Genomic DNA, 24,059 nt, shown 5'->3' on the forward strand with positions numbered 1-24,059 from the left:
GTCACCCACGCGCCTGCGCACTCCCAGGTCGCAGGGCACCCTGGGAGTTGTAGTTCGAGCGTATGGGGAGAAGCTCAGTGCAGAACCCCAGCTTTACAATCTGCAAGACATTGGAAGCAGCTGCGGATACCAGGCCTCCCTCCAGCCTGGAACCACGCTCTCTACTCTGGGAAATATTTAACCTCGACCCTCTGGAGCTATGAGCAGCAGCTAGAGCAGTGGTTCTCAACCTTCTGGCCCTTTAAATACAGTTCCTCATGTTGTGACCCAACCATAAAATTATTTTCGTTGCTACTTCATAACTGTAATGCTGCTACTGTTATGAATCGTAATGTAAATATCTGATATGCAGAATGGTCTTAGGCGACCCCTGTGAAAGGGTCGTTCGACCGCCAAAGGGGTCGCGACCCACAGGTTGAGAACCGCTGAGAGGCTCATTGGTATAGATTTCCTCTGACTTATTAAAGAGGCACGCATGGCACGGCTTGCATTGTACATACCCTTGGAGTAGTTGATGCGAGATATGGCATCGAGTCCTTTGAACTTGTTATGATAAATTGATAAGTAAACAAACAAAAGCTACGGCACAAGCGGGTTATAAATCAAGAGGATGTCATCTCAAGGGCATAGTGACCCTAGTGATTTCTTTAGGGATGATGTCACAGCGATAGCAGATTCGGCCCCATTCCTTCCTCCCATTTCTGCTTCAAGTTCTCACGGAGAGGTGGAGCTGGGCTAACATGGGTGAGCGCTGATCAAAGGAGGGGACTGGGACAGATGGGTAGTCTGGAGGACAGAACGAAGAGAGTGGGAATATTTCAGAGGACAGTGGATGGCTGTCTTTTGTGCATGACTCTGAAGAGAGGGAACAGCCATGGCTTTAGTCAGTCGTTGGGAATTTTTCTGGCCTGCTCTTCAGGAGTAAACCATTCCGAGGAGTAAACCGTTCCTAGGAGTAATGCTCAGCTTTGATACACATCTTTCAAAAATGTAGCCATGAAGAGGACTGAAATGCCTCGGTGAGGTACATTCCAGCTACACCCAGTGTGGGAACCTACTAATGGCTAAACCTCTTCTGGCATCTACTTCTTCCACTCAGAGCAGGGAGTAGCCTAGGTAAACACCTTGGAATTTCATGCAACTGGTACCCACTAATCCTAGCAATAAAGATAACTGATGATTTGGCATTTTATTTTTTTTTAATTTTATTTTTTTAAGTAAAATCCTTTTTTTTATTTGTCTTTCTCTGACTGGCTTATTTCTTTTTTAAAAATATATTTTATTGATTTTTTACAGAGAGGAAGGGAGAGCGATAGAGAGTTAGAAACATCCATGAGAGAGAAACGTCGATCAGCTGCTTCCTGCACACCCCCTACCGGGGATGTGCCCGCAACCAAGGTACATGCCCTTGACCGAATCGAACCTGGGACCCTTCAGTCCGCAGGCTGATGCTCTATCCACTGAGCCAAACTGGCCAGGGCATGATTTGGCATTTTAAAAGACCCCCCCCCTCCTAAAATTGCAAATACTCTTAGAAGACCATCAACAATAAATCGTGTGGCTATTGCATCTTATTATCTATTGCATCTTAATGTGAATCACTCTCAAATATTCTTGGAGATAACTTTCTGAGAGCAACTTCCTACAGAGTTCAAGTTCAACAAATATTTATTGAATACTTAATCCACACCAGGCAGTGTGCCAGAACTTCACTTATAATATTTATCCAATCCTCAAAATAACCCTAAAAAAAGTGTTAGTATCTTCTTTCCACTTAGCCAGACAATTTAAGTAATTTGCAGAAGGTCACACAGCCAGTAATTGGAGATCTAGAAATAAAGCACAGGTATTCTGACTCACATACTAGCATGCTTTCCACTGTTAATCAGATCGATGTATCTCCTAAACCTCATCAAATTCTTTAATGTAAAATAATCTTTGATCATGTCCTAATTACATGAAAAAAAAATTCTCTACCATAGTGCAGGGAAATGGTACTCTGGATGAAATTAATATCTGGGTTCTTTTGATAGCTCTGTTTTTCATTAGAAGTTAATATATAGGTATTCTTGAGGGCCTGAGATGGGAAGCTGGGCCAGGAGGACCCACAGTCCTCAGTCCACACCTCAGGTGAGCAGTGAGGCAGACATAAGTTGAAGTGTGTCCACGCAATCGGTGGGGCCTGATAGTGAGACCTGGGGTGAAGCCAAACATGATGTGAGCAATGGGGTTCAGTGAGGGGGCCTTGAGGTGAGCTGGGGCAGGGGAGCAGGTACAGCCAGACTGTGAGGACCAGAAAAGTGTGCCTGGACTGTTTCTGAGGTACAAGTCTCAGGTGCCAATTTAAGTGAGACCACCCATGGGACCACCTTTCCGTGAGCACATCCTCTAGACTGGACAGCGGATTTAGGAATATACAGTTGTGGTCCCAGTTTACTTGAGCATTGCGAGGGCCAACATTACAGGCTTTCAGGAACAAAGCTGAGTCTTAAGCCTAAATTTTTCAACAATGAAGTGGAAAACTATAAAAATGATAAATTTGTTAGTAATAAAAAAAGACCCTAAGAGGTTTGTTCCATGTCCAGAAGAACATGGCTTGTAAATGCAGACCCAGGCTAAGATCTGTTTTAGAGACCAAAGCCTTAGGAATTCCCTCCATCAGAACTGCTGCAATGACACATGAAGAAGTGCAAATTAGAAAAGGAGCGAATTTGGGCTAAATTGTTTGGAATAATTCCACCCCCATGACTGTCGAGAGACAAACTGGGTGACCAAAGAAAAGGCTCTGGTGTTCTCACCACAGCAATTTAGGTTCTTATAATTTTTTTAACTATTCCATGTTTTCCTCTAGTACTTTTTTTTCTAAAATGAAAATGGCTTTGTTTGTTGCAGCGCACTTAAACTAAACAGAAATATACAATTAATTCAAAATCCTCCCCCAAGAGGTAAAAACTGCTTTTGTTTTAAGTACATACCTTTCCAGACAACTCTACATGCACAGTTCCTTTCCTCTACTTTCTGTGGATTTAATTTACTATTCCACATTCCAAGAAGGGTGTAAAACTTGTAAATATTCAACTTGTCTCTTTTCCTAATATGTGCACTTAAGACTGCACATTTTTCTGAAAGTCTTGTAATGTAGTATTTTTATTATCATTCAGTTCTAATTATTGTCTAGCTCCAATTGTGAGGTATTTGGGGGTTTAATTGGGAGTGTATTTCATAATTTCTAAATATAAGGACTTTCTAGTTAACTTCTGTTGCTGATTTCTAGACTAAATCCAAACAGAGCAAGAAACATATTTATGTAATTTTAATCCTTTGCAGTTTGGTGAAACTTGCTTCATAGTACATGGTAACTTTATTTATTTATTTATTTTTAAATTTTTATTTTTCGCTAAAAGTATTACAAAGGGTATTACATAAGTGTCCTTTTTTTCCCCCGCCCCGCCCTTAACAAGCCCCTGCCCTCCCTTACCCCCCAGTGTCTTATGTCCATTAGTTATGGTTATATGGATGCATACAGGTCCTTCGGTTGATCTCTTACTCCCCTCCCTCCAGTCCCCCAACCCTCCCTGGTCTTCCCACTGCAGTCCGACAATCAGTTTGAGGCAGCTCTGCCTCTGTATCTATTATTGTTCAAAAGTTTGTAATGGTCTTAATTATCCATGAAAGAGTGAGATCATGTGGTATTTTTCCTTCATTGACTGGCTTGTTTCACTTAGCATAATGCTCTCCAGTTCCATCCATGCTGTTGCAAATGGTAAGAGTTCCTTCTTTTTAACAGCAGCATAGTATTCCATCGTGTAGATGTACCACAGTTTTCTAATCCATTCATCTACTGATGGGCACTTAGGCTGTTTCCAGATGTTAGCTATGGTGAATTGTGCTGCTATGAACATCGGGGTGCATATATCCTTTCTGATTGGTGTTTCTGGTTTCTTGGGATATATTCCTAGAAGTGGGATCACAGGGTCAAATGGGAGTTCCATTTCCAATTTTTTGAGGAACCTCCATACTGCCTTCCATAGTGGCTGCACCAGTCTGCATTCCCACCAGCAGTGCACAAGTGTTCCTTTTTCTCCACATCCTCTCCAGCACTTGTCGTTTGTTGATTTGTTGATGCTGGCCATTCTGACAGGTGTGAGATGGTACCTCATTGTTGTTTTGATTTGCATCTCTCGGATGATTAGTGACTTTGAGCATGTTTTCATATGTCTCTTGGCTTTCTGAATGTCCTCTTTTGAAAGGTGTCTATTTAGATCCTTTGCCCATTTTTTTTTAATATATTTTATTGATTTTTTACAGAGAGAAAGGGAGAGGGATAGAGAGTTAGAAACATCGATGAGAGAGAAACATCGACCAGCTGCCTCCTGCACACTCCCACTGGGGATGTGCCCGCAACCAACGTACATGCCCTTGACCGGAATCGAACCCGGGACCCTTCAGTCCGCAGGCCGACGCTCTATCCACTGAGCCAAACCGGTTTCGGCGCTTTTGCCCATTTTTTGATTGGATTGTTTATCTTCTTTTTGTTAAGTTGTGTGAGTTCCCTATAAATTTTGGAGATTAAGCCCTTATCAGATATGACGTTGGCAAATATGTTTTCCCACGAGGTGGGTTTTCTTGTTGTTTTGTTGATGGTTTCTTTTGCTGTGCAGAAGCTTTTTTATTTTGATGTAGTCCCATTTGTTCAGTTTCTCTTTAGTTTCAACTGCCCTAGGAGCTGTATCAGTGAAGAAATTGTTTTGGCATATGTCTGAGATTTTGTTGCCTTTGTATTCTTCTAGAATTTTGATGGTTTCCTGTCGTACATTTAAGTCCTTTATCCATTTTGAGTTTATTCTTGTGTATGGTGTAAGTTGGTGGTCTAGTTTCATTTTCTTGCATATATCTGTCCAATTTTCCCAACACCATTTATTGAAGAGACTATCCTGGCTCCATTGTATGTTCATGCCTCCTTTGTCAAAAATTAATTGAGCATATTGGTTCGGGCTAATTTCTGGACTCTCTATTCTATTCCACTGATCTATATGTCTGTTCTTGTGCCAGTACCAGGCAGTTTTGAGAACAGTGGCTTTGTAATACAGCTTGATATCTGGCATTGAGATCCCACCTGCTTTGTTCTTTCTCAGATCGCTGCAGCTATTCGGGGTCTTTTTTTATTCCAGATGAATTTTTGGAGAGTTCGTTCTAGATCCTTGAAGAAGGCCATTGGTATTTTAATGGGAAGTGCGTTGAATTTATAGATTGCTTTGGGTAGTATGGACATTTTAATGATGTTGATTCTACCAATCCAAGAACATGGTATGTTCTTCCATCTGTTTATGTCTTCCTCTATCTCTTTTTTCAACATCCTGTAGTTTTCTGAGTAGAGGTCTTTAACCTCTTTAGTTAAGTTTATTCCTAGGTATCTTAATTTTTTTGGTGCGATGGTAAATGGGATTGTTTTTCTAATCTCTCTTTCTGAAAGTTCACTATTGGTGTAAAGAAATGCCTCAGATTTCTTGGGGTTAATTTTGTATCCTGCTACATTGCCAAATTCATGTATTAAGTCTAGTAGTTTTTTGATGGAGTCTCTAGGGTTTTGTATGTATAATATCATGTCATCTGCAAATAAGGACAGTTTTACTTCCTCTTTTCCAATTTGGATGCCTTTTATTTCTTCTTCTTCTCTAATTGCAGTGGCTAATACTTCCATCACTATGTTGAACAGGAGTGGTGAGAGTGGGCATCCCTGTCTTGTTCCTGTTTTTAGGGGAAATGGTGTTAGTTTATGTCCATTGAGTATGATGTTGGCTGTGGGCCTGTCATATATGGCTTTTATTATGTTGAGGTATGATCCTTCTATTCCCACCTTTCTGAGAGTTTTTATCAAAAATGGGTGTTGGATTTTGTCGAATGCTTTTTCTGCATCAATTGATATGACCATGTGGTTTTTTTCTTTCAATTTGTTTATGTGATGTATCACGTTTATTGATTTACGGATGTTGTACCATCCTTGCATCCCTGGGATAAATCCTACTTGGTCATGGTGTATGATCCTTCTGATGTACTGCTGGATCCGATTTGCTAAGATTTTGTTGAGGATTTTGGCATCTATGTTCATGAGGGATATTGGCCTGTAATTCTCTTTCATTGTGTTGTCTTTACCTGGTTTTGGAATTAGGGTGATGCTAGCTTCATAGAATGTGTTTGGAAGTGTTCCTTCCTCTTGAACTTTTTGTAGTAATCTGAGGAGGATAGGTTTTAGTTCTTCCTTGAAAGTTTGGTAAAACTCCCCTGAGAAGCCGTCTGGTCCTGGGCTTTTGTTTGCTGGAAGCTTTTTGATAACTGCGTCAATTTCTTCCATAGTTATTGGCCTATTGAGATTTTTAGATTCTTCCTGATTGAGTTTTGGAATGTTGTATTTTTCTAGGAATTTGTCCATTTCCTCCAAGTTGTCTAGTTTGTTGGAGTAGAGTTGCCCGTAGTATTGTTTAACAATCATTTGTATTTCTGTGGGGTCTGTTGTTATTTCATCTCTATCATTTCTGATTTGGTTTATTTGGGACCTCTCTCTTTGCTTCTTGGTGAGCCTGGCTAGGGGTTTGTCAATCTTGTTTATCCTTTCAAAGAACCAGCTCTTGGTTTCATTGATTTTCTGTATTGTTTTTTTGGTCTCTATTTCATTGATTTCTGCTCTAATCTTTATTATCTCCTTCCTTCTGCTCACTCTGGGGTTTTCTTGTTGCTCTCTTTCTAATTCTTTGAGTTGTAGAGTTAGATGATTAAATACCATTTTTTCTTGTTTTTTGAGATAGGCCTGTAGAGCTATAAACTTCCCTCTCAGGACTGCTTTCATTGTGTTGTCCCCATGGTAACTTTAAAAAATGTTCCGAGTGTGATTCTCTGCTGCCATCTTGGGAATAACACCTCAGTGCAGGTCAGCAGAAAAAGTTGGTGGATATAGTGAATATTATTATTTTTAAAATATATTTTTATTGATTTCAGAGAGGAAGGGAGAGGGAGAGAGAGGCAGAAACATCAATGATGAGAGAGAATCATTGATTGGCTTCCTCTTGCACACCCCCTACTGGGGATGGATCCCACAACCCGGGCATGTGCCCTGACCAGGAATGGAACCATGTTATCATATTGTAATGTTATCATATTGTAATCACAAGGCCTACAAATATGAATCTCCTAAACCCATGTATATTCAATACCACATATGGGACCAGCAATGTTAGGAATAATGATCTATATTGCCCTAGCCAGTTTGGTTCAGTGGATATAGCGTATGCCTGCAGACCAAAGGGTCCCGGGTTCAATTCCGGTCAAGGGTATGAACCTATGTTGCTGGCTCCTCCCTGGCCCAGGCCTTCATCAAGGCTCATGCAGGAGACAACCAATCCATGTGTCTCTCTCACATCGATGTTTCTCTCTGTCTTTCCCCCTCTCTTCCACTCTCTCTAAAAATCAATGGAAAAATATCCTCAGGGGAGGATTAACAAAAAACAAAAACCAAAAACCAAAAAGAATAGCGACCTATGAACCATAAGGTTGCGGTTTGATTCCCAGTCAGAGAACATGCCCGGGTTTTGGGCTCCATCTCCTGTAGGGGGCATGCAGGAGGCAGCTGATAAATGATTCTCTTTCATCATTAATGTTTCTATCTCCTTCTCCCTTCCTCTCTGAAATCAATAAAAATATATTTTAAAAAGAGAGAGTGAGAGGAAAAGAAACATCAAAAAGACAGAGAAACATCAACTGGCTGCCTCTTGCACACTCCCTACTGGGGATTGAACCTGCAACCCTGGCATGTGCCCTGACTGGGAATCAAACCGCAACCTCTGGGTTCATAGGTTGACACTCAGCTACTGAGCCACACTAGTCAGGGCTAGAATGGTCTTTTTAAAACAAATCAGATCATGTCACCCTCCTGCTCCAATCCACTCATGGCTTCCCATTATCCTATATAATAAAGAGCTAATATGCTAATGGTCATCACTCCATCACGCCATAATGACCAATCAGCAGGAGGCTGCGTGCACAGTGAGGCACGCAAGGGTGGCCGGGCGAGGAGGCGGGAGGTGGGAGGCAGGAGGTGGGGCGCCTCCTCACATGATTTCAATCATGCGCTGGGCCTCTACTATTTTAAATAAAATCCTTGCATGACTATTTTATTTCCTACCCCACTCTCTCACTCTGCTCTAGCCACACTAGCCTCTCTGAGGTTTCTCGAATCCTACCAAATGTATTCTGCCTCAAGGTTTTTTCACTACACAGGAGAATGTCTTTCTTCCCAAATACTCATGGCTCATGTCTTCCTTTTAATATTTTGCTCACATGTCACTTTTAAAAGGCCTTCTCTGGTCACTTTACCCAGTCTTTCTCCCCTTTCCTTACTTCTTGGGCTTCATAGCACTTGTCACTACTTAACATCATCTTGCTTATGTGCTTAGCATAAGCTCAAAAAGGACTATTCCTACCATTTGCAACAGTGCCTGACATACAGTAGGTATTAAATAAATGTTTGTAAATAAATATTGAAGTCTTCCCCCTCCCTCCTGTTCTCATTTTGGGAAACAAAACCAGAGAGTTTGCCAGTAAATGCCTGCCAGGGCCTGGTACAGATATAAACACCAGCTGTGAGAGCATTGGCTTCGCAGGATAAGACCCAGTGGAACTCACCCTGAAATGGGCACAGACTTCTCTTTTTAAAGGACTATACTTCATAGGTTGCCATTATTAACTTATAGTTAGAAAAACACAGTTCTTGAAGAGGAAAATAAAAGGAAAACCTGAACATTATATTTACATAAATAAGTGAAAAGGTAAATTAACTAAATTCTAGAGGAAAGGACAACCCTCCCCATTGCCAAGTGACCTGCAGTGCCTCCCTGTCGACGATGTCTGTGGGCTTGGCTATGATCTGGTAATGGGGTTTTTCTTCTTTCTTCGCACAAATGTTGCCCTATTGTAATCACAAAGTTTACAAACATGACTCTTGCTTAGGCCAATGAAATGTGGGCGGAAATGACTCTATGACAGCTGTGAGTAGGAGCTTTTAAGGGTCATTGTGTTTCTTATTTGTGTGCTGACTCTCCCCCTTCACCAACAGAATGTCATGAACCAACAGAGGATGGTCCTTCCTGGGTCCCAGAATGAGAAGGCATGTGGATCAGAGCCTCCACCAAACACAGGTGCTGACATGTAATGTGAGCAAGAAGTAAACTGAGATTTAGGTTTGTTTTGACTATAGACTGACCTAGCAAAAGCTGAATGCTGCATTGCCTATTCCGTGAAAGGTGATCTTAGGAAACAGAAGTGGTACGGCACCGCTCCCCCATGCCTTTAATCCCACTTCAAGTAATGGAAAAGTTTAAGTTCAACATACTAAAGAGAACAAATCTGAGCCTGTTGGGTAAAATATTTGAGTAAGGGACAGAGTACAGCTCTGTTAGTTTTCAGGGTTGGGTTAGAATGAAAGTGATAAAACAACACTAGAATTCTACTGAATGTATTACAAGCCCTAATTAGTGTTATCTTTAAACTTGCAGCCAGAGGAACTCATAAAGCAATGTCACACTGAATCATCATATGCAAACTAGTTGCCAGAAGCAACTTTCTTGTTATCAAAGGGTTCCTTTAGGGAATAGTTTCCTTGATACGCTTAACTATTTTTTAAAAATGTATTTTATAGGAGAGCTGAGAATATTTCAGCTAAAGACACAAACTTGAAGCAAAGATGTAAGGATTTCATTCTGGAAGATCAGAGTTAATTAAAGCAGTGGGAGGTAGGAATCAGAAGATAAACACCATGGTGGAGGCAATTTCATACAAAAGAATATGAGCAAACTCTGGCTTGAAATATCCATCCCTGTCAACCCATCTGTGTCTGTTAGAAGCCTCATGTTTCGTTGTCCATCTCAAATGTCTGTTTCTCACTTAAACTTCCCTAATGCCATTAGGTGGAATTAATTTTGACATGCCTCATATTTTCATACCCTATTATGCTTCCACTGGAGGTGCACTACATACACATTTTTGCCAAATACCAAAGGGCTCAGAATTTGAAATTTTCAGCTGAAGCCAAGTTGCTGACAAATATCACTGTCAAATAACAAACTTCTAGACTACACAAATAAACCTAAAGAATTATGCCAAAATTTAGCCAATGTTCTACCCACTGAGCCAAACAGGCTAGGGCCCAAAATTTAAATTGTACTATTTTAATATCCTTATCCTATCTAATAATAGACAAACATGGTAATTAACTGTACCTCCGACACGCTTCCCATTGGCTAATCAGGGCGATATGCAAATTAACTGCCAACCAAGATGGCGGCCGGCAGCCAGGCAGCTGAAGCGAACAGGAGGCTTGCTTGCTCCAGTGATGGAGGAAGCCAAGGTTCCCCGCTTGCCGCTGCCGGCCTCTGAGCTGCACTCTAAGAAACAATGTTGCAATTATAGAAGCTAAACAAACCCCAGAAACCTGCTTTCAGCCAGCCGGGCCTCAGAGCTGGAGCTGCAACAGTGTTTCAATTATAGAAGCCAAATAAACGCAGATACCTGCTTTCAGCAGTGGAGGTCTCAGAGCTAGAGCCGAGCCTCAGAGCTAAAGCCGGCTCTCAGTTCCAGTGACAGCCATAGAAGGTAAATAAATTCCAGAATAAAAAAAAAAAAGAAAAAAAGGAGAGGTTGGGAGCTTCAGTCACCTGCCAGCCTGAAAATGGCCCTCAGCCCCTCACCCAGACTGGTCAGGCACCCCAGTGGGGACCCCCACCCTGAAGGGGGTGTGACCAGCTACAAAGAGCCATCAGCCCCTCATCCAAGTTGGCCAGGCACCCCAGTGGGGACCCCCACCCTGAAGGGGGTGCGACCAGCTGCAAACAGCCATCAGCCCCTCACCCAGGCTGGCCAGGCACCCAAGTGGGACCCCCACCCTGATCCGGGACATCCTTCAGGGCAAACCAGCCGGCCCCCACCCATGCACCAGGCCTCTATCCTATATAGTAAAAGGGTAATATGCAAACTGACCCTAACAGCAGAAGGACTGGGAATGACTGGTCACTATGACACACTGACCACCAGGGGGCAGACGCTCAATGCAGGAGCTGCCCTCTGGTGGTCAGGGCGCTCTCACATGGGAGGAGCTCTGCTCAGCTACAAGCCAGGCTGATGGCTGCCAGTACAGCGGTGGTGGTGGGAGCCTCTCCTGCCTCCTCAGCAGCGCTAAGGATGTCCGACTGCAGTTTAGGCCTGCTCCCCATTGGCTAGTGGACATCCCCTGAGGGCTGCCAGGCTGCCAGAGGGATGTCTGATTGCCATCTTAGGCCCAATCCCCCGGGGAGCGGGCCTAAGCCAGCAGGTGGTCATCTCCTGAGGGGTCCCAGACTGCGAGAAGGCACAGGCCAGGCTGAGAACCGCCCCCCCCCCCCCAGTGCACAAATTTTTGTGCACCAGGCCTCTAGTTTTAAATGTTAGTGCTAAAATGATAAAGTTTAACATTGTATACTTATAATATATACAAGTATAGGAACAATAATTTCACAACAGTGTCAGCTGTTAGACTCTCCTAGAGTCACTAGAGAGATTCAAATTTCAACTGAGGTGAGTGGATGAAAAAGATAAATGTCTTAAATGGAGTTAAATTAGAATTAAATTCTGGTTTTAAATAGTAAATGCTAGGTGCACTAAACATTTCTACAAAGAACAGAGTCACGATGTAATCTCTGCTTATTCTTTTTCATATTATTAAACTTTTATAAATATTAACTAAAAAAAATAACGTTCTTCCTAAGTTATCTAGCTATTACATTCTCTATATTTGTAGTAATGTCAACCTATTTCCCTATTTATCTACTTGAACATTCCTAATAATTTTTATTTTGAATTGATTTTGAACATAAAATATATCTTTAATAATCCACAATTATTACAGCATTTTACTTATATAATATTTACTATGAATTTATACTTTGATAGAATTTCAACAAATAAGTCAGATTTTTTACTGTCTGTATCTGAATATTTGCATAATAATAACAAATCTAAATAACATACTTTGTTTTTATCAGTGACACTGTTACTGATTAGATATAAGAATAACTTTTCCCTAGCCGGTTTGGCTCAGTGGATAGAGCATTGGCCTGCAGACTCAAGGGTCCCAGGTTCAATTCCGGTCAAGGGCATGTACCTTGGTTGCGGGCACATCCCCAGTAGTGGGTGTGCAGGAGGCAGCTGATCGATGTTTCTCTCTCATCGATGTTTCTAACTCTCTATCCCTCTCCCTTCCTCTCTGTAAAAAATCAATAAAATATATTTTTTTAAAAAAGAATAACTTTTACACTTAACTTTTACTGTCAAAGTTCAAGGATGATGGAAATAATATTAGAGTAGGCATTCTGAAAGCTGAGGCCCAACGCACAGGCCAGACAGCCAAGACTCTTTGGCTACTGTCACTAAGATAGAGTTAGCTTTTGGGCAGGCACATTCTACTGCTTATTCACAGTTAGTTTTCAATCAGTCAACATCAAAGTCTTTATCCACACAGATGACAGTTGTCATATTTTCCCCATTCTATCTTTTATAGTTGAGTTTTTATCAACTTTTTTGAAAGAGAAACATTGATTTGTTGCTCCACTTATTTATGCATTCATTAATTGATTCTTGTATACCCACAATCTTGACATATCAGGACAATACTCTAACCAACTGAGCTACTTGGCAAGGGCATAGTAGTTGTTTTTTTGTATTAAAAGTAGACAACTGTATTGTTACTTGTGTTAAATTTTCAAAAATTGATTTTTAAAGAGAGTGGGAGGGGGAGAGACAGAGAAACATTGATGTGAGAGAGACACATCTATTGGTTGCCTCTCCCATGCACCCAGACCAGCAACCCAGGTAAATGCCCTTGACCTGAATAAAAACTGGGCTGATGCTCTATTCACTGAGCCAAATCGGCCAGGACTTGTGTTAAATTTTTATCTGAGTAGGTACAGGCTTATACTTTGGCCTCCTAGGGCCCATCAGCTAGAGATCCAGTAGTTATTTTATCAGTACTATATTCAAACTAGAGGCCCGATGCATGAAAATTCGTGCAAGAGTAGGTCTTCCTTCCCCCACTGCTGGCACTGGCTTCCCTCCGGCACCCGGGACCCAGGTCCCTCCTCTGGCCGCTGGTGGGCACTCGGGTCCTGAGCTGGCTTCCCTTGGGCCCCGGCTTTATCAGGAAGGACGTCAGGAAGACATCTGGTCTAATTAGCATATTACCCTTTTATTATTATAGATTACTGGTGAACTGCTGTTCAAAACATGCCAATTAAAGAGCCCTGCTGTGGCTAAGCCCTTCCGGTTAAAATTCTTCCATGCATTTACTTATGATCAAGAGTCAAAAAAGATTGGTTAAGCCAGTCATTTAACTATTTAGCTGCACTGTTATGCAGCCCACATGTCTCAAGGACGTTCTGAGGCTTTGGCAAACATCTTGCTAAAACCCAAATACAGTGTGTTCATTTGACAAAACTCTCATGATTTCCTATTACTCATTACATGAATCTGTGCTGTCTCTTATGGGTCACTGCTTCACTTCCTGGTGCTTATAAACCACTGAAGTGGGTATTACACTTTTCTAGAGTTTTGCTCAGGATTGATGGATTCAGTGGTCTAGCTTTAAAGACACTAACACATACACCTTTTGAGACATGCACCTTCCTGATTTTCCTACATCATCTCCCTTCTTAGGTTGGTTGGGCCTAAAGCATAGCCCAACCTCATTCAAGCACACATACATCTACTTCCTATTGAGGTCCTGTGACATGTGGGACACTTGCTAGAGGTTGTGAGCATCTGCTCATGCTCCCTGAGTGGTAGGACAGGGAAGTGGGTTAGCAGCTGGGGCAGAGAGGGTGTGGGGCACCATTTCATACAGCAGAGAGAAAGGCTGAATGATTAAACCGAGAGGAGGTGGTCCACAGCAGAGTCAAGTCTAACCTACGGCAGACCCACGCCAGACTGCCAAATCCAAAGGAGGGCACCCAGAAAGCAGAGCAAGTACAAACAAGTTGAGACATCAGGGAAGCCACGAGGAGCAGAGCGGAATGAGAGGGTGGGTCAGGAGTAACTCCCGAGTCAGCTGTCTTGTTTATATTCAATTCTTGGAGTGACTCGGGAGGGCCTGTCTGTCTGCCAGAAGGAAACACAAAACTGAGTAAGATTCAGTCCTGACATTGTCAGCATAAAATGGAAAACTTTGTTGGCATTAAGATCCATGGATATTTATTTAGGTTAGTATTTAGGATAGAAATACTTAAGTGCCTTTTGTATGCCAAGCACTGTTCTAAGTGTTTTATATATTCATCCTCATGATAGTACCACTGTTGAGTATGACCATGATTCCTAGTCTACAGGTGAAGAAACGGAGGCTAGGTAATTTGCAGAAATTCACACAACTAACAGAAGTGAGATTTGAAGTAGGCAAGTATGACCCCAAAATTCACACTTTGTAACTCCTATTCATTATGGCCCCATCGATTGAAAGAGAATTCTTTAAATAAAAACAATTACTATCCTGCCTTGTCCACGATAAGGTATGAAACAGCAAAAAGAAACTAGAATAGGTCTTAAATGCTCCTTCTCGGACCTTGTCATCAGTGTAAGTGACAAAGAGTTCAGCAGAGTTCAGCAGAAGGGCAGGGAGAGTAGACTTTCTTGTTTTTCCAGGGCAAACCTTGATAGGTAACTTTGTGATTTTTATCCAAAACTTTAAGTCCAAAGTTAATATAAAAAATTCAAGGTGAAACAGTTAACCCATTTGGGTTGTCTGTATTCTTGTTCCCATTTGTACTAATAAATTTTATTTTATTTTAATTTTTTAAAAATATTTTTTATTGATTTCAGAGAGGAAGGGAAAGGGATAGAGAGATAGAAACATCAGTGATGAGAGAGAATCATTGATTGGCTGCCTCCTGCACGCCCCCTACTGGGGATGGAGCCCACAACCCGGGCATATTCCCTTGACCGGAATCGAACCCAGGACCCTTCAGTCCACAGGCGGATGCTCTATCCACTGAGCCAAACTGGCCAGGGCATGTACTAATAAATTTTAACTGTTTAGTTGAATATGTGCATTTCTGTTATAATGAGTTATCCTTTCTAAAATGGTGCCAACTATTTATTTTAAAAGAGATAATGTGTCTAAAATTTAACCAGATTCAATCAGTCTTTACTTTCGTTTTAAAAGGAAAGTTTATTCATTTCTAATGTTCTGTACACATTTTCACTTGGAAATTTCATTTCAGACACAAACAAATAGGTTTTATCTTTCAAAGCAAAACGATCTTGATTAATTAAAACAGTATACATTTACTTTAGCATTAAGTCTGGCTGGCAAATTCCCAAGGGCCAAACATTGCACTACTTGTGCCAACTGGGATCAGGGTAAAAGTATTTTGCGCTTTGTTACATTTTGCTTTATCACACATTTAATTCCCTCACAATGTCCAATTTCATATTTAAAGCAAATTAGTTATTAATTTCCTAACTAATATAATAAATGTCCATCTTTGATTAAAAACTTTCAACATAAAAAAATACAATAAGATTTTTCAATAACTGCTTAGCCAAATAAATGTTGCCAATATAAGTTTAAACAGTTTACAAAGTATTATTTCCTTTGTTCTCTTCCAAAACAATACAGGTACACATAAAGTCCACATTACAGGCATCTAAACTTGTAAAATATTACAGATTGGTGGCATGCAAGTATTGTACATTTTTAAGTGCAATGAAAAATGCTTATTTGTTTCCCTCAAATGGATGAAACAAAATTAAGATAAAGGTTTAATTAAAATATAAATATTCCATGTGGAGTTGTATTAAAAAAAACAACAACCCAAGTGGCAGAGATAGAAATTCAGGTCAGTACAATTTCTTTCTTAACTAAGGATTGTCACTGGCAATGTTTACTACTAAAATAAAATTTAACATGCTCCTTTTTTCTATCCATTTCATTCCACATATGGCCAATTCCTCTCTATCCTGGAAAATTTTATATCCCGGCCCAGCTACTCTCAAGTGCACAGTGTACTTCTGATCAGCTTCTCTGTTATCCAGGCAACATGTGCTCAGACACACACATACACGTGCGCGCGCACACACACACACACACACCCTCTTCAAATGAAAGCCTCTAAGAAACGTGCTGTTAACTGTGCTCTGTTTCCTTCTTTGCATTTCCCCTTTTCCTCCACCGATTTTGAGGAGAAAATATTATATATGTTAAAATATCCTTTCAGAGAACTACTCTGAAGACAGTAAAAACTGCCAAGGAGGAAGAGACAACTGTCTGTCTGTCGGTGGCCAGTTCTGACCTCTTCCTCTGAACAGTGCCTGGTGAGGAGAGATGAAACTGCAATGGGAACAGGTTAGAATCCCAAGATTCAGGAGCCGGAAGGGACCTGATACGGCATCTGATCCGCTCACTTCGTTTTCCAGATGAAATGAAGTCAAGGTAGGTGGAAAGTCTTGCCCAAAGTCACACACAACTGATATCCAAATCAGCATTGTTTTCCAAAAATACATGGTGACAAATGGAGCGTTTTTATTTATTCATTTATTTGGAGCTGGAGGACAATTCAAGCAACATTTATTAAGCACCCATTTTGTACAAGGCACCTTACTAGATGTTACTAAAGGTACAAAGATTGATGAGAGTCCCTGCCTCCAAGTGCTTGTGAAAGTCCTGTGAGGCTAGGTTTGAAGATCCTTCTTAGCAGAAAACAATACTGGCCAGGGCTAAGGTTGCTGGTGATAACAAGGCAGCTGCTGCCCAGGAGAGCTGATCTCACAAGTGACACTGCCTTCCCTTCACTACCGAGCTCAGCCCGTTACACAGCTGCCGGGGCCCCGAGGACAGTCTTCTCCTATCCCCCCAGTCACACCTCAGGCCACAGCCTGCCCCACCCTGAATGGTGACAGAGCTGACAGGAGGGCAGCAGTGTCCCAGACCCTCGTCACTGTTTGCTTCCCCCTTGTGTCCAGCCCTGGGCTCTCTGCAAGGGTCCTGACCTGTCCCAAGGAGCTGTCAAAGTGACTCAGAAAAACTCCCTAACACACACATCACTGGTATATCACACGCACTGCCCCATCAACCACCCCTCCCATGTCTTTGTGGAAAATAAAGTAATCCCAGTCCCCTACATCATACTCATGCTTCCATTCCCCATACTCAAAAAGATGTGGATGATGTAACTGTTGGTCAGAGGAAAATAAAAGATTCAAGAGGCAGTGGAAAATATTAGTGATATGGCTAATATGCAAAGTGTCCCCTTGGGAGTTCCACCGAGAGACCGGGAGTTCAAATGCTCGCTATGACATGTGCTGACCACCAGGGGCAGCGTGGAATGAAGGAAGGCCCCAGCCAGCAGCTGGGGAAGGAAGGCCCAGGTTGGCAGCCAGAAGGCCACGATTGGCCCTGATCGCTGGCCAGGCCTAAGGACCCTACCCATGCATGAATTCACGCACCGGTCCTCTAGTAGATTATAAAAATGATCTCCCACTTTTCTACAGTCCTTTCCAGTATAGTATTTTCATCCTGCTATCTGATTATATTTTCACCATACTCTGTGAGGTAGTTAGTGAAGGTATTGTTTCCATTATAATATAGCTGAAGAACTTAGACTTGAGAGACTAAGTGGCTTGCTCCAAAGTCACCCAGCTAAGAAAGTGTGGAGCCAAGTGTCCAGGTTTCTTGACTCCAAATCCAGTGCTCTTCCCCCTAAATTGTCTACTAGAGGCCTGGTCCATGAAATTCGTGCACTTGGGGAAGGTCCCTCAGCCTGGCCTGCACCCTCTTGCAGTCTGGGAGCCCCTGGGGGATGTCTGACTGCTGGCTTAGGTCTGCTCCCTGGGGAGCGGGCCTAAGCCATCAGTCAGACATCCCTCTCACAGTCTGGGACCCCTTGATCCTTACTGCCCACCTGCTCGCTGCTCCTGACCCTGCCTTCTGGCTGAGCGGTGCTCCCCCTGTGAGAGCGCACTAACCACCAGGGGGCAGCTCCTGCATTGAGCATCTGCCCCGTGGTGGTCAGTGCACATCATAGTGACCGGTTGTTCCGCTGTTCGGTCTATTTGCATATTAGCTTTTTATTATATAGGATAATTGGCAGGCAATTAAATGATCATATACACCTGCTAAGTGTCAGTGATGGGATTAGGAGTCAGTCTCTAAATCTGTTAATAAGGTGCCTTTCCACCAGGCCAACTGGCAAAGCCTAAGTGCTCAGAATGACTACCATGGAAGATACCAGAGAAATGTCTGGTCTTCTTCACCCTCCTCCAAGTCAATGATGCACCAAAAACTGGGATAATCTCTGGTGCATGTACAGTCTTCCTAGCTCAGTACCCAGAGGCAGGTTCAAAACTTAAACCTTGGAACTCCGTCTCCGTCCATCTACTGAATGTTCAATCATTGATGTTATGGGCAGATGGGAAGGAGGAAAGCTGAGCAGAGTTTACTTCTGCTGTTATGCAAATTAAGACCTTTAATTTCCATCTTCCTTCTCCACCTCACTCAGCCTCTCCACTTTACTAAACTCCTGAACTACAAACGAAACCCAATCGAATCCAGAGTTGGTAGCATGAAAACAATGAATCCATCCTGGGTTCTAGGTACTTTCCTTTCTTCGGTTTGTTGGGGGAGGCGGTCATGTGATTTTCATCCAGAATGCGCTGCCTGATGCTTCCATTCATTCTCACACCTTTTCTTTGCTTTGTCTCAGTCCTTTAGCTTTGAGGATGGCACGGTATGTGGTGGGGAGACTTGAAGTGAGGAGCAAAAGGAACTGCTACTGGAAGGCAGAGCTAAAACATTTCGTAGTTCTCTGCTCAATAAAACGAAAGTAGCAAGAGATCAACCCATAGACACAGACAAAAGGGTGGTGAAGGCCTCAGGGGGGCAGGCTAGAAGAGGTCAATGAGGGGAAAAGGGGACTTTTGTAATACTTTCAACAATAAAGATTTTTTAAAAATGAAAGTAGCTATTACTGCATTAGTGTATGAGAGGAAGGAAGCTTCAGGATCGTGACTTAAAACCCGATTCCAGAAACAGCTCCACTGAGTACAGGTAACAGCCCACAGAACCCAGAATTCACAACTTAACCACCCCTGCCCACTTGTGCTGATGCCATAAATACTTGCACTAAAGATGGTATCCACGTTGCAAAAAGGCACTCTACCCTCAAAACCCAAGAAACACGTATCAAATTGTACCAATCCAGAGTTTTTGTGCTCCCTCACAGTGCCCAGGAGAGGGCTAAGCACCTCATCTCCACGAAAAAGGAAATATCTGCAAACTCTTCTGTGAATTTAAAGCATGCTGATGCTTAGCAGTGTTTTCAAGTTTGAGCGTCTGACCCGATCTCATGGCAGTTATTCAGAGCACACGGGTCTCCCTAATGCTGGTGCCCAGCCAGGGGCCACGCTTCTGCCTGGAAGAGAAGCTGCTGCTGTGATTGGTGTCCCAGGCTTCCCGTAGGGAAATGGTTTTGAGGAGTACAGGCATTTGGGATTTCTGAATTTTGAAGTGGAGATGGGCTTTTATTGTACAATAATCTGTGTGCTCCCAGATGGGTGAGCTGCACGTGCCCCTCCAGGTTAGTAATTCTCTATCTAAGCTAGGCCTGCAGCAACTCTGAGAGGGATACGGGAAGAGGGCCTGGGAGACAGCATCTCCCTTCCATCGGTTGTACAGCTTTAGCCAAATAGCTCTGTACAGTAATTAGTGATCTTTATGTACAAAATACTGATATAAAGTATACCCTACACAGATGTAAGGAAAGGGCTGCATCATGTTGATGAAGATGAAAGGGCTTCTACTTATACACTTTAGGCATACGGAGAGATTTGGTGCTGAAACAATGAAATGATCGCGAAGTTTCTAATCTTTATTCCCTAAGGTTGTTGTCCATGCACACTGTGAAATTTGGGGGTTGATGACCTAAAATGCAAACTCCAGGGAGTGATTTCACATTAACCTGGGCCTGCAGCAACTCTAAAAAGGACAAGGGACAAGGAGCTGGGAGAGAGCATCTCCCTTCAATCGGTTGTCCAGATGTAGCCAAACACCTAGTTATTTAGATATTTGGTGACACACACACACACACACACACACACACACACACACACACACTTATTTACATTAGGCCCTAACAAGATAAAAGGAAAAGATTTACTCATGCCCATGACGATGAAACAGCATCCTTTACACACTTCCGTACGGTGGGGAGATATAGTGCTGGACTAGTGATGTGATCTCCAGACTTCCAGAATTTGTCTTCTAAAAGTCACCTTTTACGAGTCATGCTGTGATATGAGCCTGCGGGCCCTGGTGAGTGATTCTGCACTTACTTGGGCCTATACACATCTAAAAGAGGGAAGGAGGTGGTCTGGGAAGAGATGATCTCCCCCAATCAGTTGTCCAGATGTTGCCAAATATCTCAGCATCATATTTGGCAAATGCATACATATAAAAATATTTTATATACATTATGCACCACCATGATGAATGGTAAGGAATTAATCATGCTCATAATAATGAAAAAACTACTTGCACACTTTGGGAAGATGGAGAGATGAAGTCCTAGGCTAATTAAATGATTTATAGGCTCTCCAAAATGTAAGTTTATCTTCTAATAGTTATCTTTAATATGTGAATACTCATGAAAATGTCACCTTTCAAGCTACTTTTAAAACCTAGGCTATATTAAGATAAAATGATTAGTTATAAATATTTGATTTCATAGATTCTATTACATGTGAGCCAACTATTTTACAAGCTAAAACAGTGCTAAATTTTGATAATACCCCATTATCTTGCTGTAATGCTATCAACAACTGCAGCAGAGTCACTATTAAATTCTGATTTTTTTTCTTGCTTTCTGCCAGGGTTTGTCAGAAACTGCTTTAGCCCCCAGTCGACAGCACCTTGGTGCTGCAGAAAACACTGTAGAATTCAAGATTTCTTAGGGGTGAAGCTAAGAATAAGAGTAAATGAGAAAAGAAAGGAAAAAGTCCTATTTGCAGGGTCGTGCCAGGAACTTAGCACTTAAATATATCTGCAATGAATCTAAAGTGCTAGTAGAAAGAAACAGAAGAGAAATGTTCTCCCCTTTGGCAACATGGTAACCAAAACATATGTCTACAAAAAAAAAAAAAAGGAGTTGTATACATTGCTGATGCATGTTTATAAACCAGCAACTGGGGGGCATGGGGTAGGAGGGAGCCCTGATTTGTAAAATTTGCTACTTTCCTTGGTATAAATACTCCCACCACCATGGCCAATTTCAAACTTCCAACAAGAGGTCCTGAACTTCTGAGTTCAGAAGAGATGTAAGTAGTACAGCATTATAGCATGTCTGCCAAAGGACAACAACAGATGCAAACAGTCGTAAGAGCACAGGAAATAGTAAATGTACTTTTGAGTATTACTTTTGTTCTTAATACAGCTTACTTAATCGTAAGTGCATGACATTTAATTTTTAATAATGGCCATGTTTAACAACCAGTTCGCAAAATTCTTGAAAATTTTATAATCAGTAAGCCTGCATGAGCTGGCTCCAACATTTCACACCTAAGTAAGTAAGGGGAAAGGAAAAATCAGACTGAAAACCATTAAATACTATTTACTGTGCATATATATATATATATATATATATATGGAGACGTAGTGGAAAACTAAAGAATTTTTAGGGTTCTAAAAATGTTCTGCTCATTAGTCCCCCCAAAATGTAAAGTATTCTCAAGAAAATGAGATGTTTCAAAGAATTTCAGGGCTACAGAGGTGAGAACCTAAAATACAGGTAAATGTCCAATTTTATAAAGGCTATCTATCTGAAACGGTTTCCATGTGCTCTACATATAGCAAGAATGATATGTGAATTAATTTATCATTTTTTAAAACCTGTTTTACTGCTATCAAGCAACGCAGGAAGACTCAATTACTAAACAAATCCTGGGCTGGGCCCACCTTCTGCCAGAGTCAGCAACCCCTTTAGCTCCAGCTGTTACCAGCACTAGGAATGCCGCCTTTACAAGACTCAGCATTACAGAGAAAAGAAAAAGGAGAAGAGTTGGAAGGAAAGGGAGAAGGGAATAAGGAAGGGAGACATAAAAGCTAGTGTTAAGAGTGCCACCAATTACAGCCGTGGGCACTGACAGTTATCAGAGACGTGTGCACTTGGGCCAAAGGATGTAGTCACTTGTTTCCTTATTTCAGCATCTGACCGCTGCAAAGATTAATGCATGCTATCATTGCCACGGTACTTTCACAGCCTTCGTTCTTGAGATGACAAACATCTGGATAAGTGATCCTTCACACGTTTTCCTGATGTTTGCAAGTATCTGGATGGATCATGCCATGTAGACTAAAATCGGTATAATTAACTTGAATGTTCACCTTTTATCCTGCAATCTTGTTACACTAAAGAAAAAGCAATACATCCTTCTAAAATTTGCCAAAATAATGCGGTCATGTGTATCAGACAGCCTTGATTAATGCACAATTACTATTGTTTTATTTGGGCGTGTACTGTTTCAAAAGCCTCCCTCTTACTAAAACTTAAAAATATCCCATCCTGTCTGGAGAACTTTAAAACAGCTTTGTAAAAAGTTATCCATCAGAGTCATGTTAAAGATTGCATTTATGTTGAATAATTAGTAAAGGTAGGTGTGCCAATTCATTTTGCTACCCGTGAGTATGGCTTGAAGCTATATTTGTGGGTTAATAAACACTTTATACTTCTTTACTGAGGCTATGCTAAAGTATCATAATGCTGTCTTGTTTTCATGAAGATGATCCCATTGATTTTTGATCAGTGGGGCATGTGCATTCAGTGATATTTCTGGAACTAAGAATTTGTGCTAAATTGGGTCGCATTTCTCGCCCAGTGAAAGATTGGCAATACTAACTTCTTATATGGTCAGCAGAACACTTCTGCTGTATTTAGCCTAACTCAAAGCTATGCATGTAAACAGAGATAGGCCTCTATCATAATCAGTTACAAACACACTTACATACTAAACGCCTTTCAGTGGTTATAAAAAGTTCATGCAAGCGAGACAACCCAATATGAAAGTGGTTAAATCCTTTTCGATCGTTGTCACCCAATAAGACCTGCCTATGTCCACTGGTGCAAGTTGCCAGAGGTGCCCACGAGCAAATAAAACAATCGTATGTATTTTAAAACCCCAGATAAATAAGTAGTGCTAAAAAAGAATAAAAATTAAATATTAGTTTTGTGGTTAACGGAAATGAACAACCTTTGATAAAATAGTCCCGGTGGGGGAGAAGAGCTTTTGTTCGTTTTTTAAATGGCCGCCGTGGTGAAACCTCGCTTCTTGTAGAAATTTACTTTCGGTCTCCTTCAACTCGCTTTTTACGAACTAGGTAAGAAAGAAAGGAAGGTTAAAATGACAAAGTGAAGGGATACTCCTTAAATTTCAGATAAACAACATTAATCACACAGAACAGCAACCTCACACACTTGAGGATACAGTTATCTTAAATTTCAATATTCAATTACCTACTGGATGATTCTCTCATTCTTAGTTAAGATTGAGAGAATAAATCCAGTGTCATGTTGGATTTACATTTAAATAAAGCTACGTCTGATAGGAGAGAATTTGAGTGTTAGGACTTTCCCAGTCCTATGGAGTAGAATAGATCCACAATGTAGTGAACTTCCAAATAGTTTCTTGGAAGTTCTTAACCACAGCCCTTCTCAGCTTCTGTGCAACTCAATCACCTATTAGCTTTAATGCCCCAGGATAACACATTCACAACTTATTAATTCTGATTATGGCTTGCAGACCAGAAGGATCTGCAATCGAAAGTTCAAAGTTTCTAAACCTGTTTTAAATCAAATCTCCTACATATCAACCTCCAAGGAAGGTGTGATTCAGATGGCAACCAAACTTAGAGATTAAGGTTCCCTTAAACTGGTTCTTAGTGTCCAAGAAGTTGCCTGGCTGCCCATTCCCAGTTTCTGCCACCGTCGTCTTCCCCCTTTCACCTC

The 24,059-nt window shown here is 41.6% G+C and overlaps 1 protein-coding gene across 2 annotated transcripts in view; it reads right to left on the reverse strand.

Moving 5' to 3' along the window:
* Positions 1-16,507: 16,507 nt before the first annotated feature.
* TMOD2 (tropomodulin 2) overlaps positions 16,508-24,059 on the reverse strand; it is a 58,100-nt gene continuing 50,548 nt past the window's right edge. The window contains exons 10-11 of one of the 2 annotated variants that reach the window (XR_011472424.1): positions 17,967-23,427; positions 16,508-17,886 (exon numbers count right to left, since the gene is read on the reverse strand). Coding sequence is in view for 1 of the 2 variants with exons in the window: in XM_070422799.1 (XP_070278900.1) it covers positions 23,393-23,427 (35 nt within the window). In the remaining variant the exon portion in view is untranslated. Of the gene's footprint in view, positions 23,428-24,059 lie in introns of both variants that reach the window. The other variant, XM_070422799.1, reaches the window with a different exon arrangement.

The sequence above is a fragment of the Myotis yumanensis genome, unplaced genomic scaffold (assembly GCF_028538775.1).
Source record: "Myotis yumanensis isolate MYYU_CA2020_CCGP unplaced genomic scaffold, mMyoYum1.0.hap1 SCAF_1, whole genome shotgun sequence".
NCBI lineage: Eukaryota > Metazoa > Chordata > Mammalia > Chiroptera > Vespertilionidae > Myotis > Myotis yumanensis.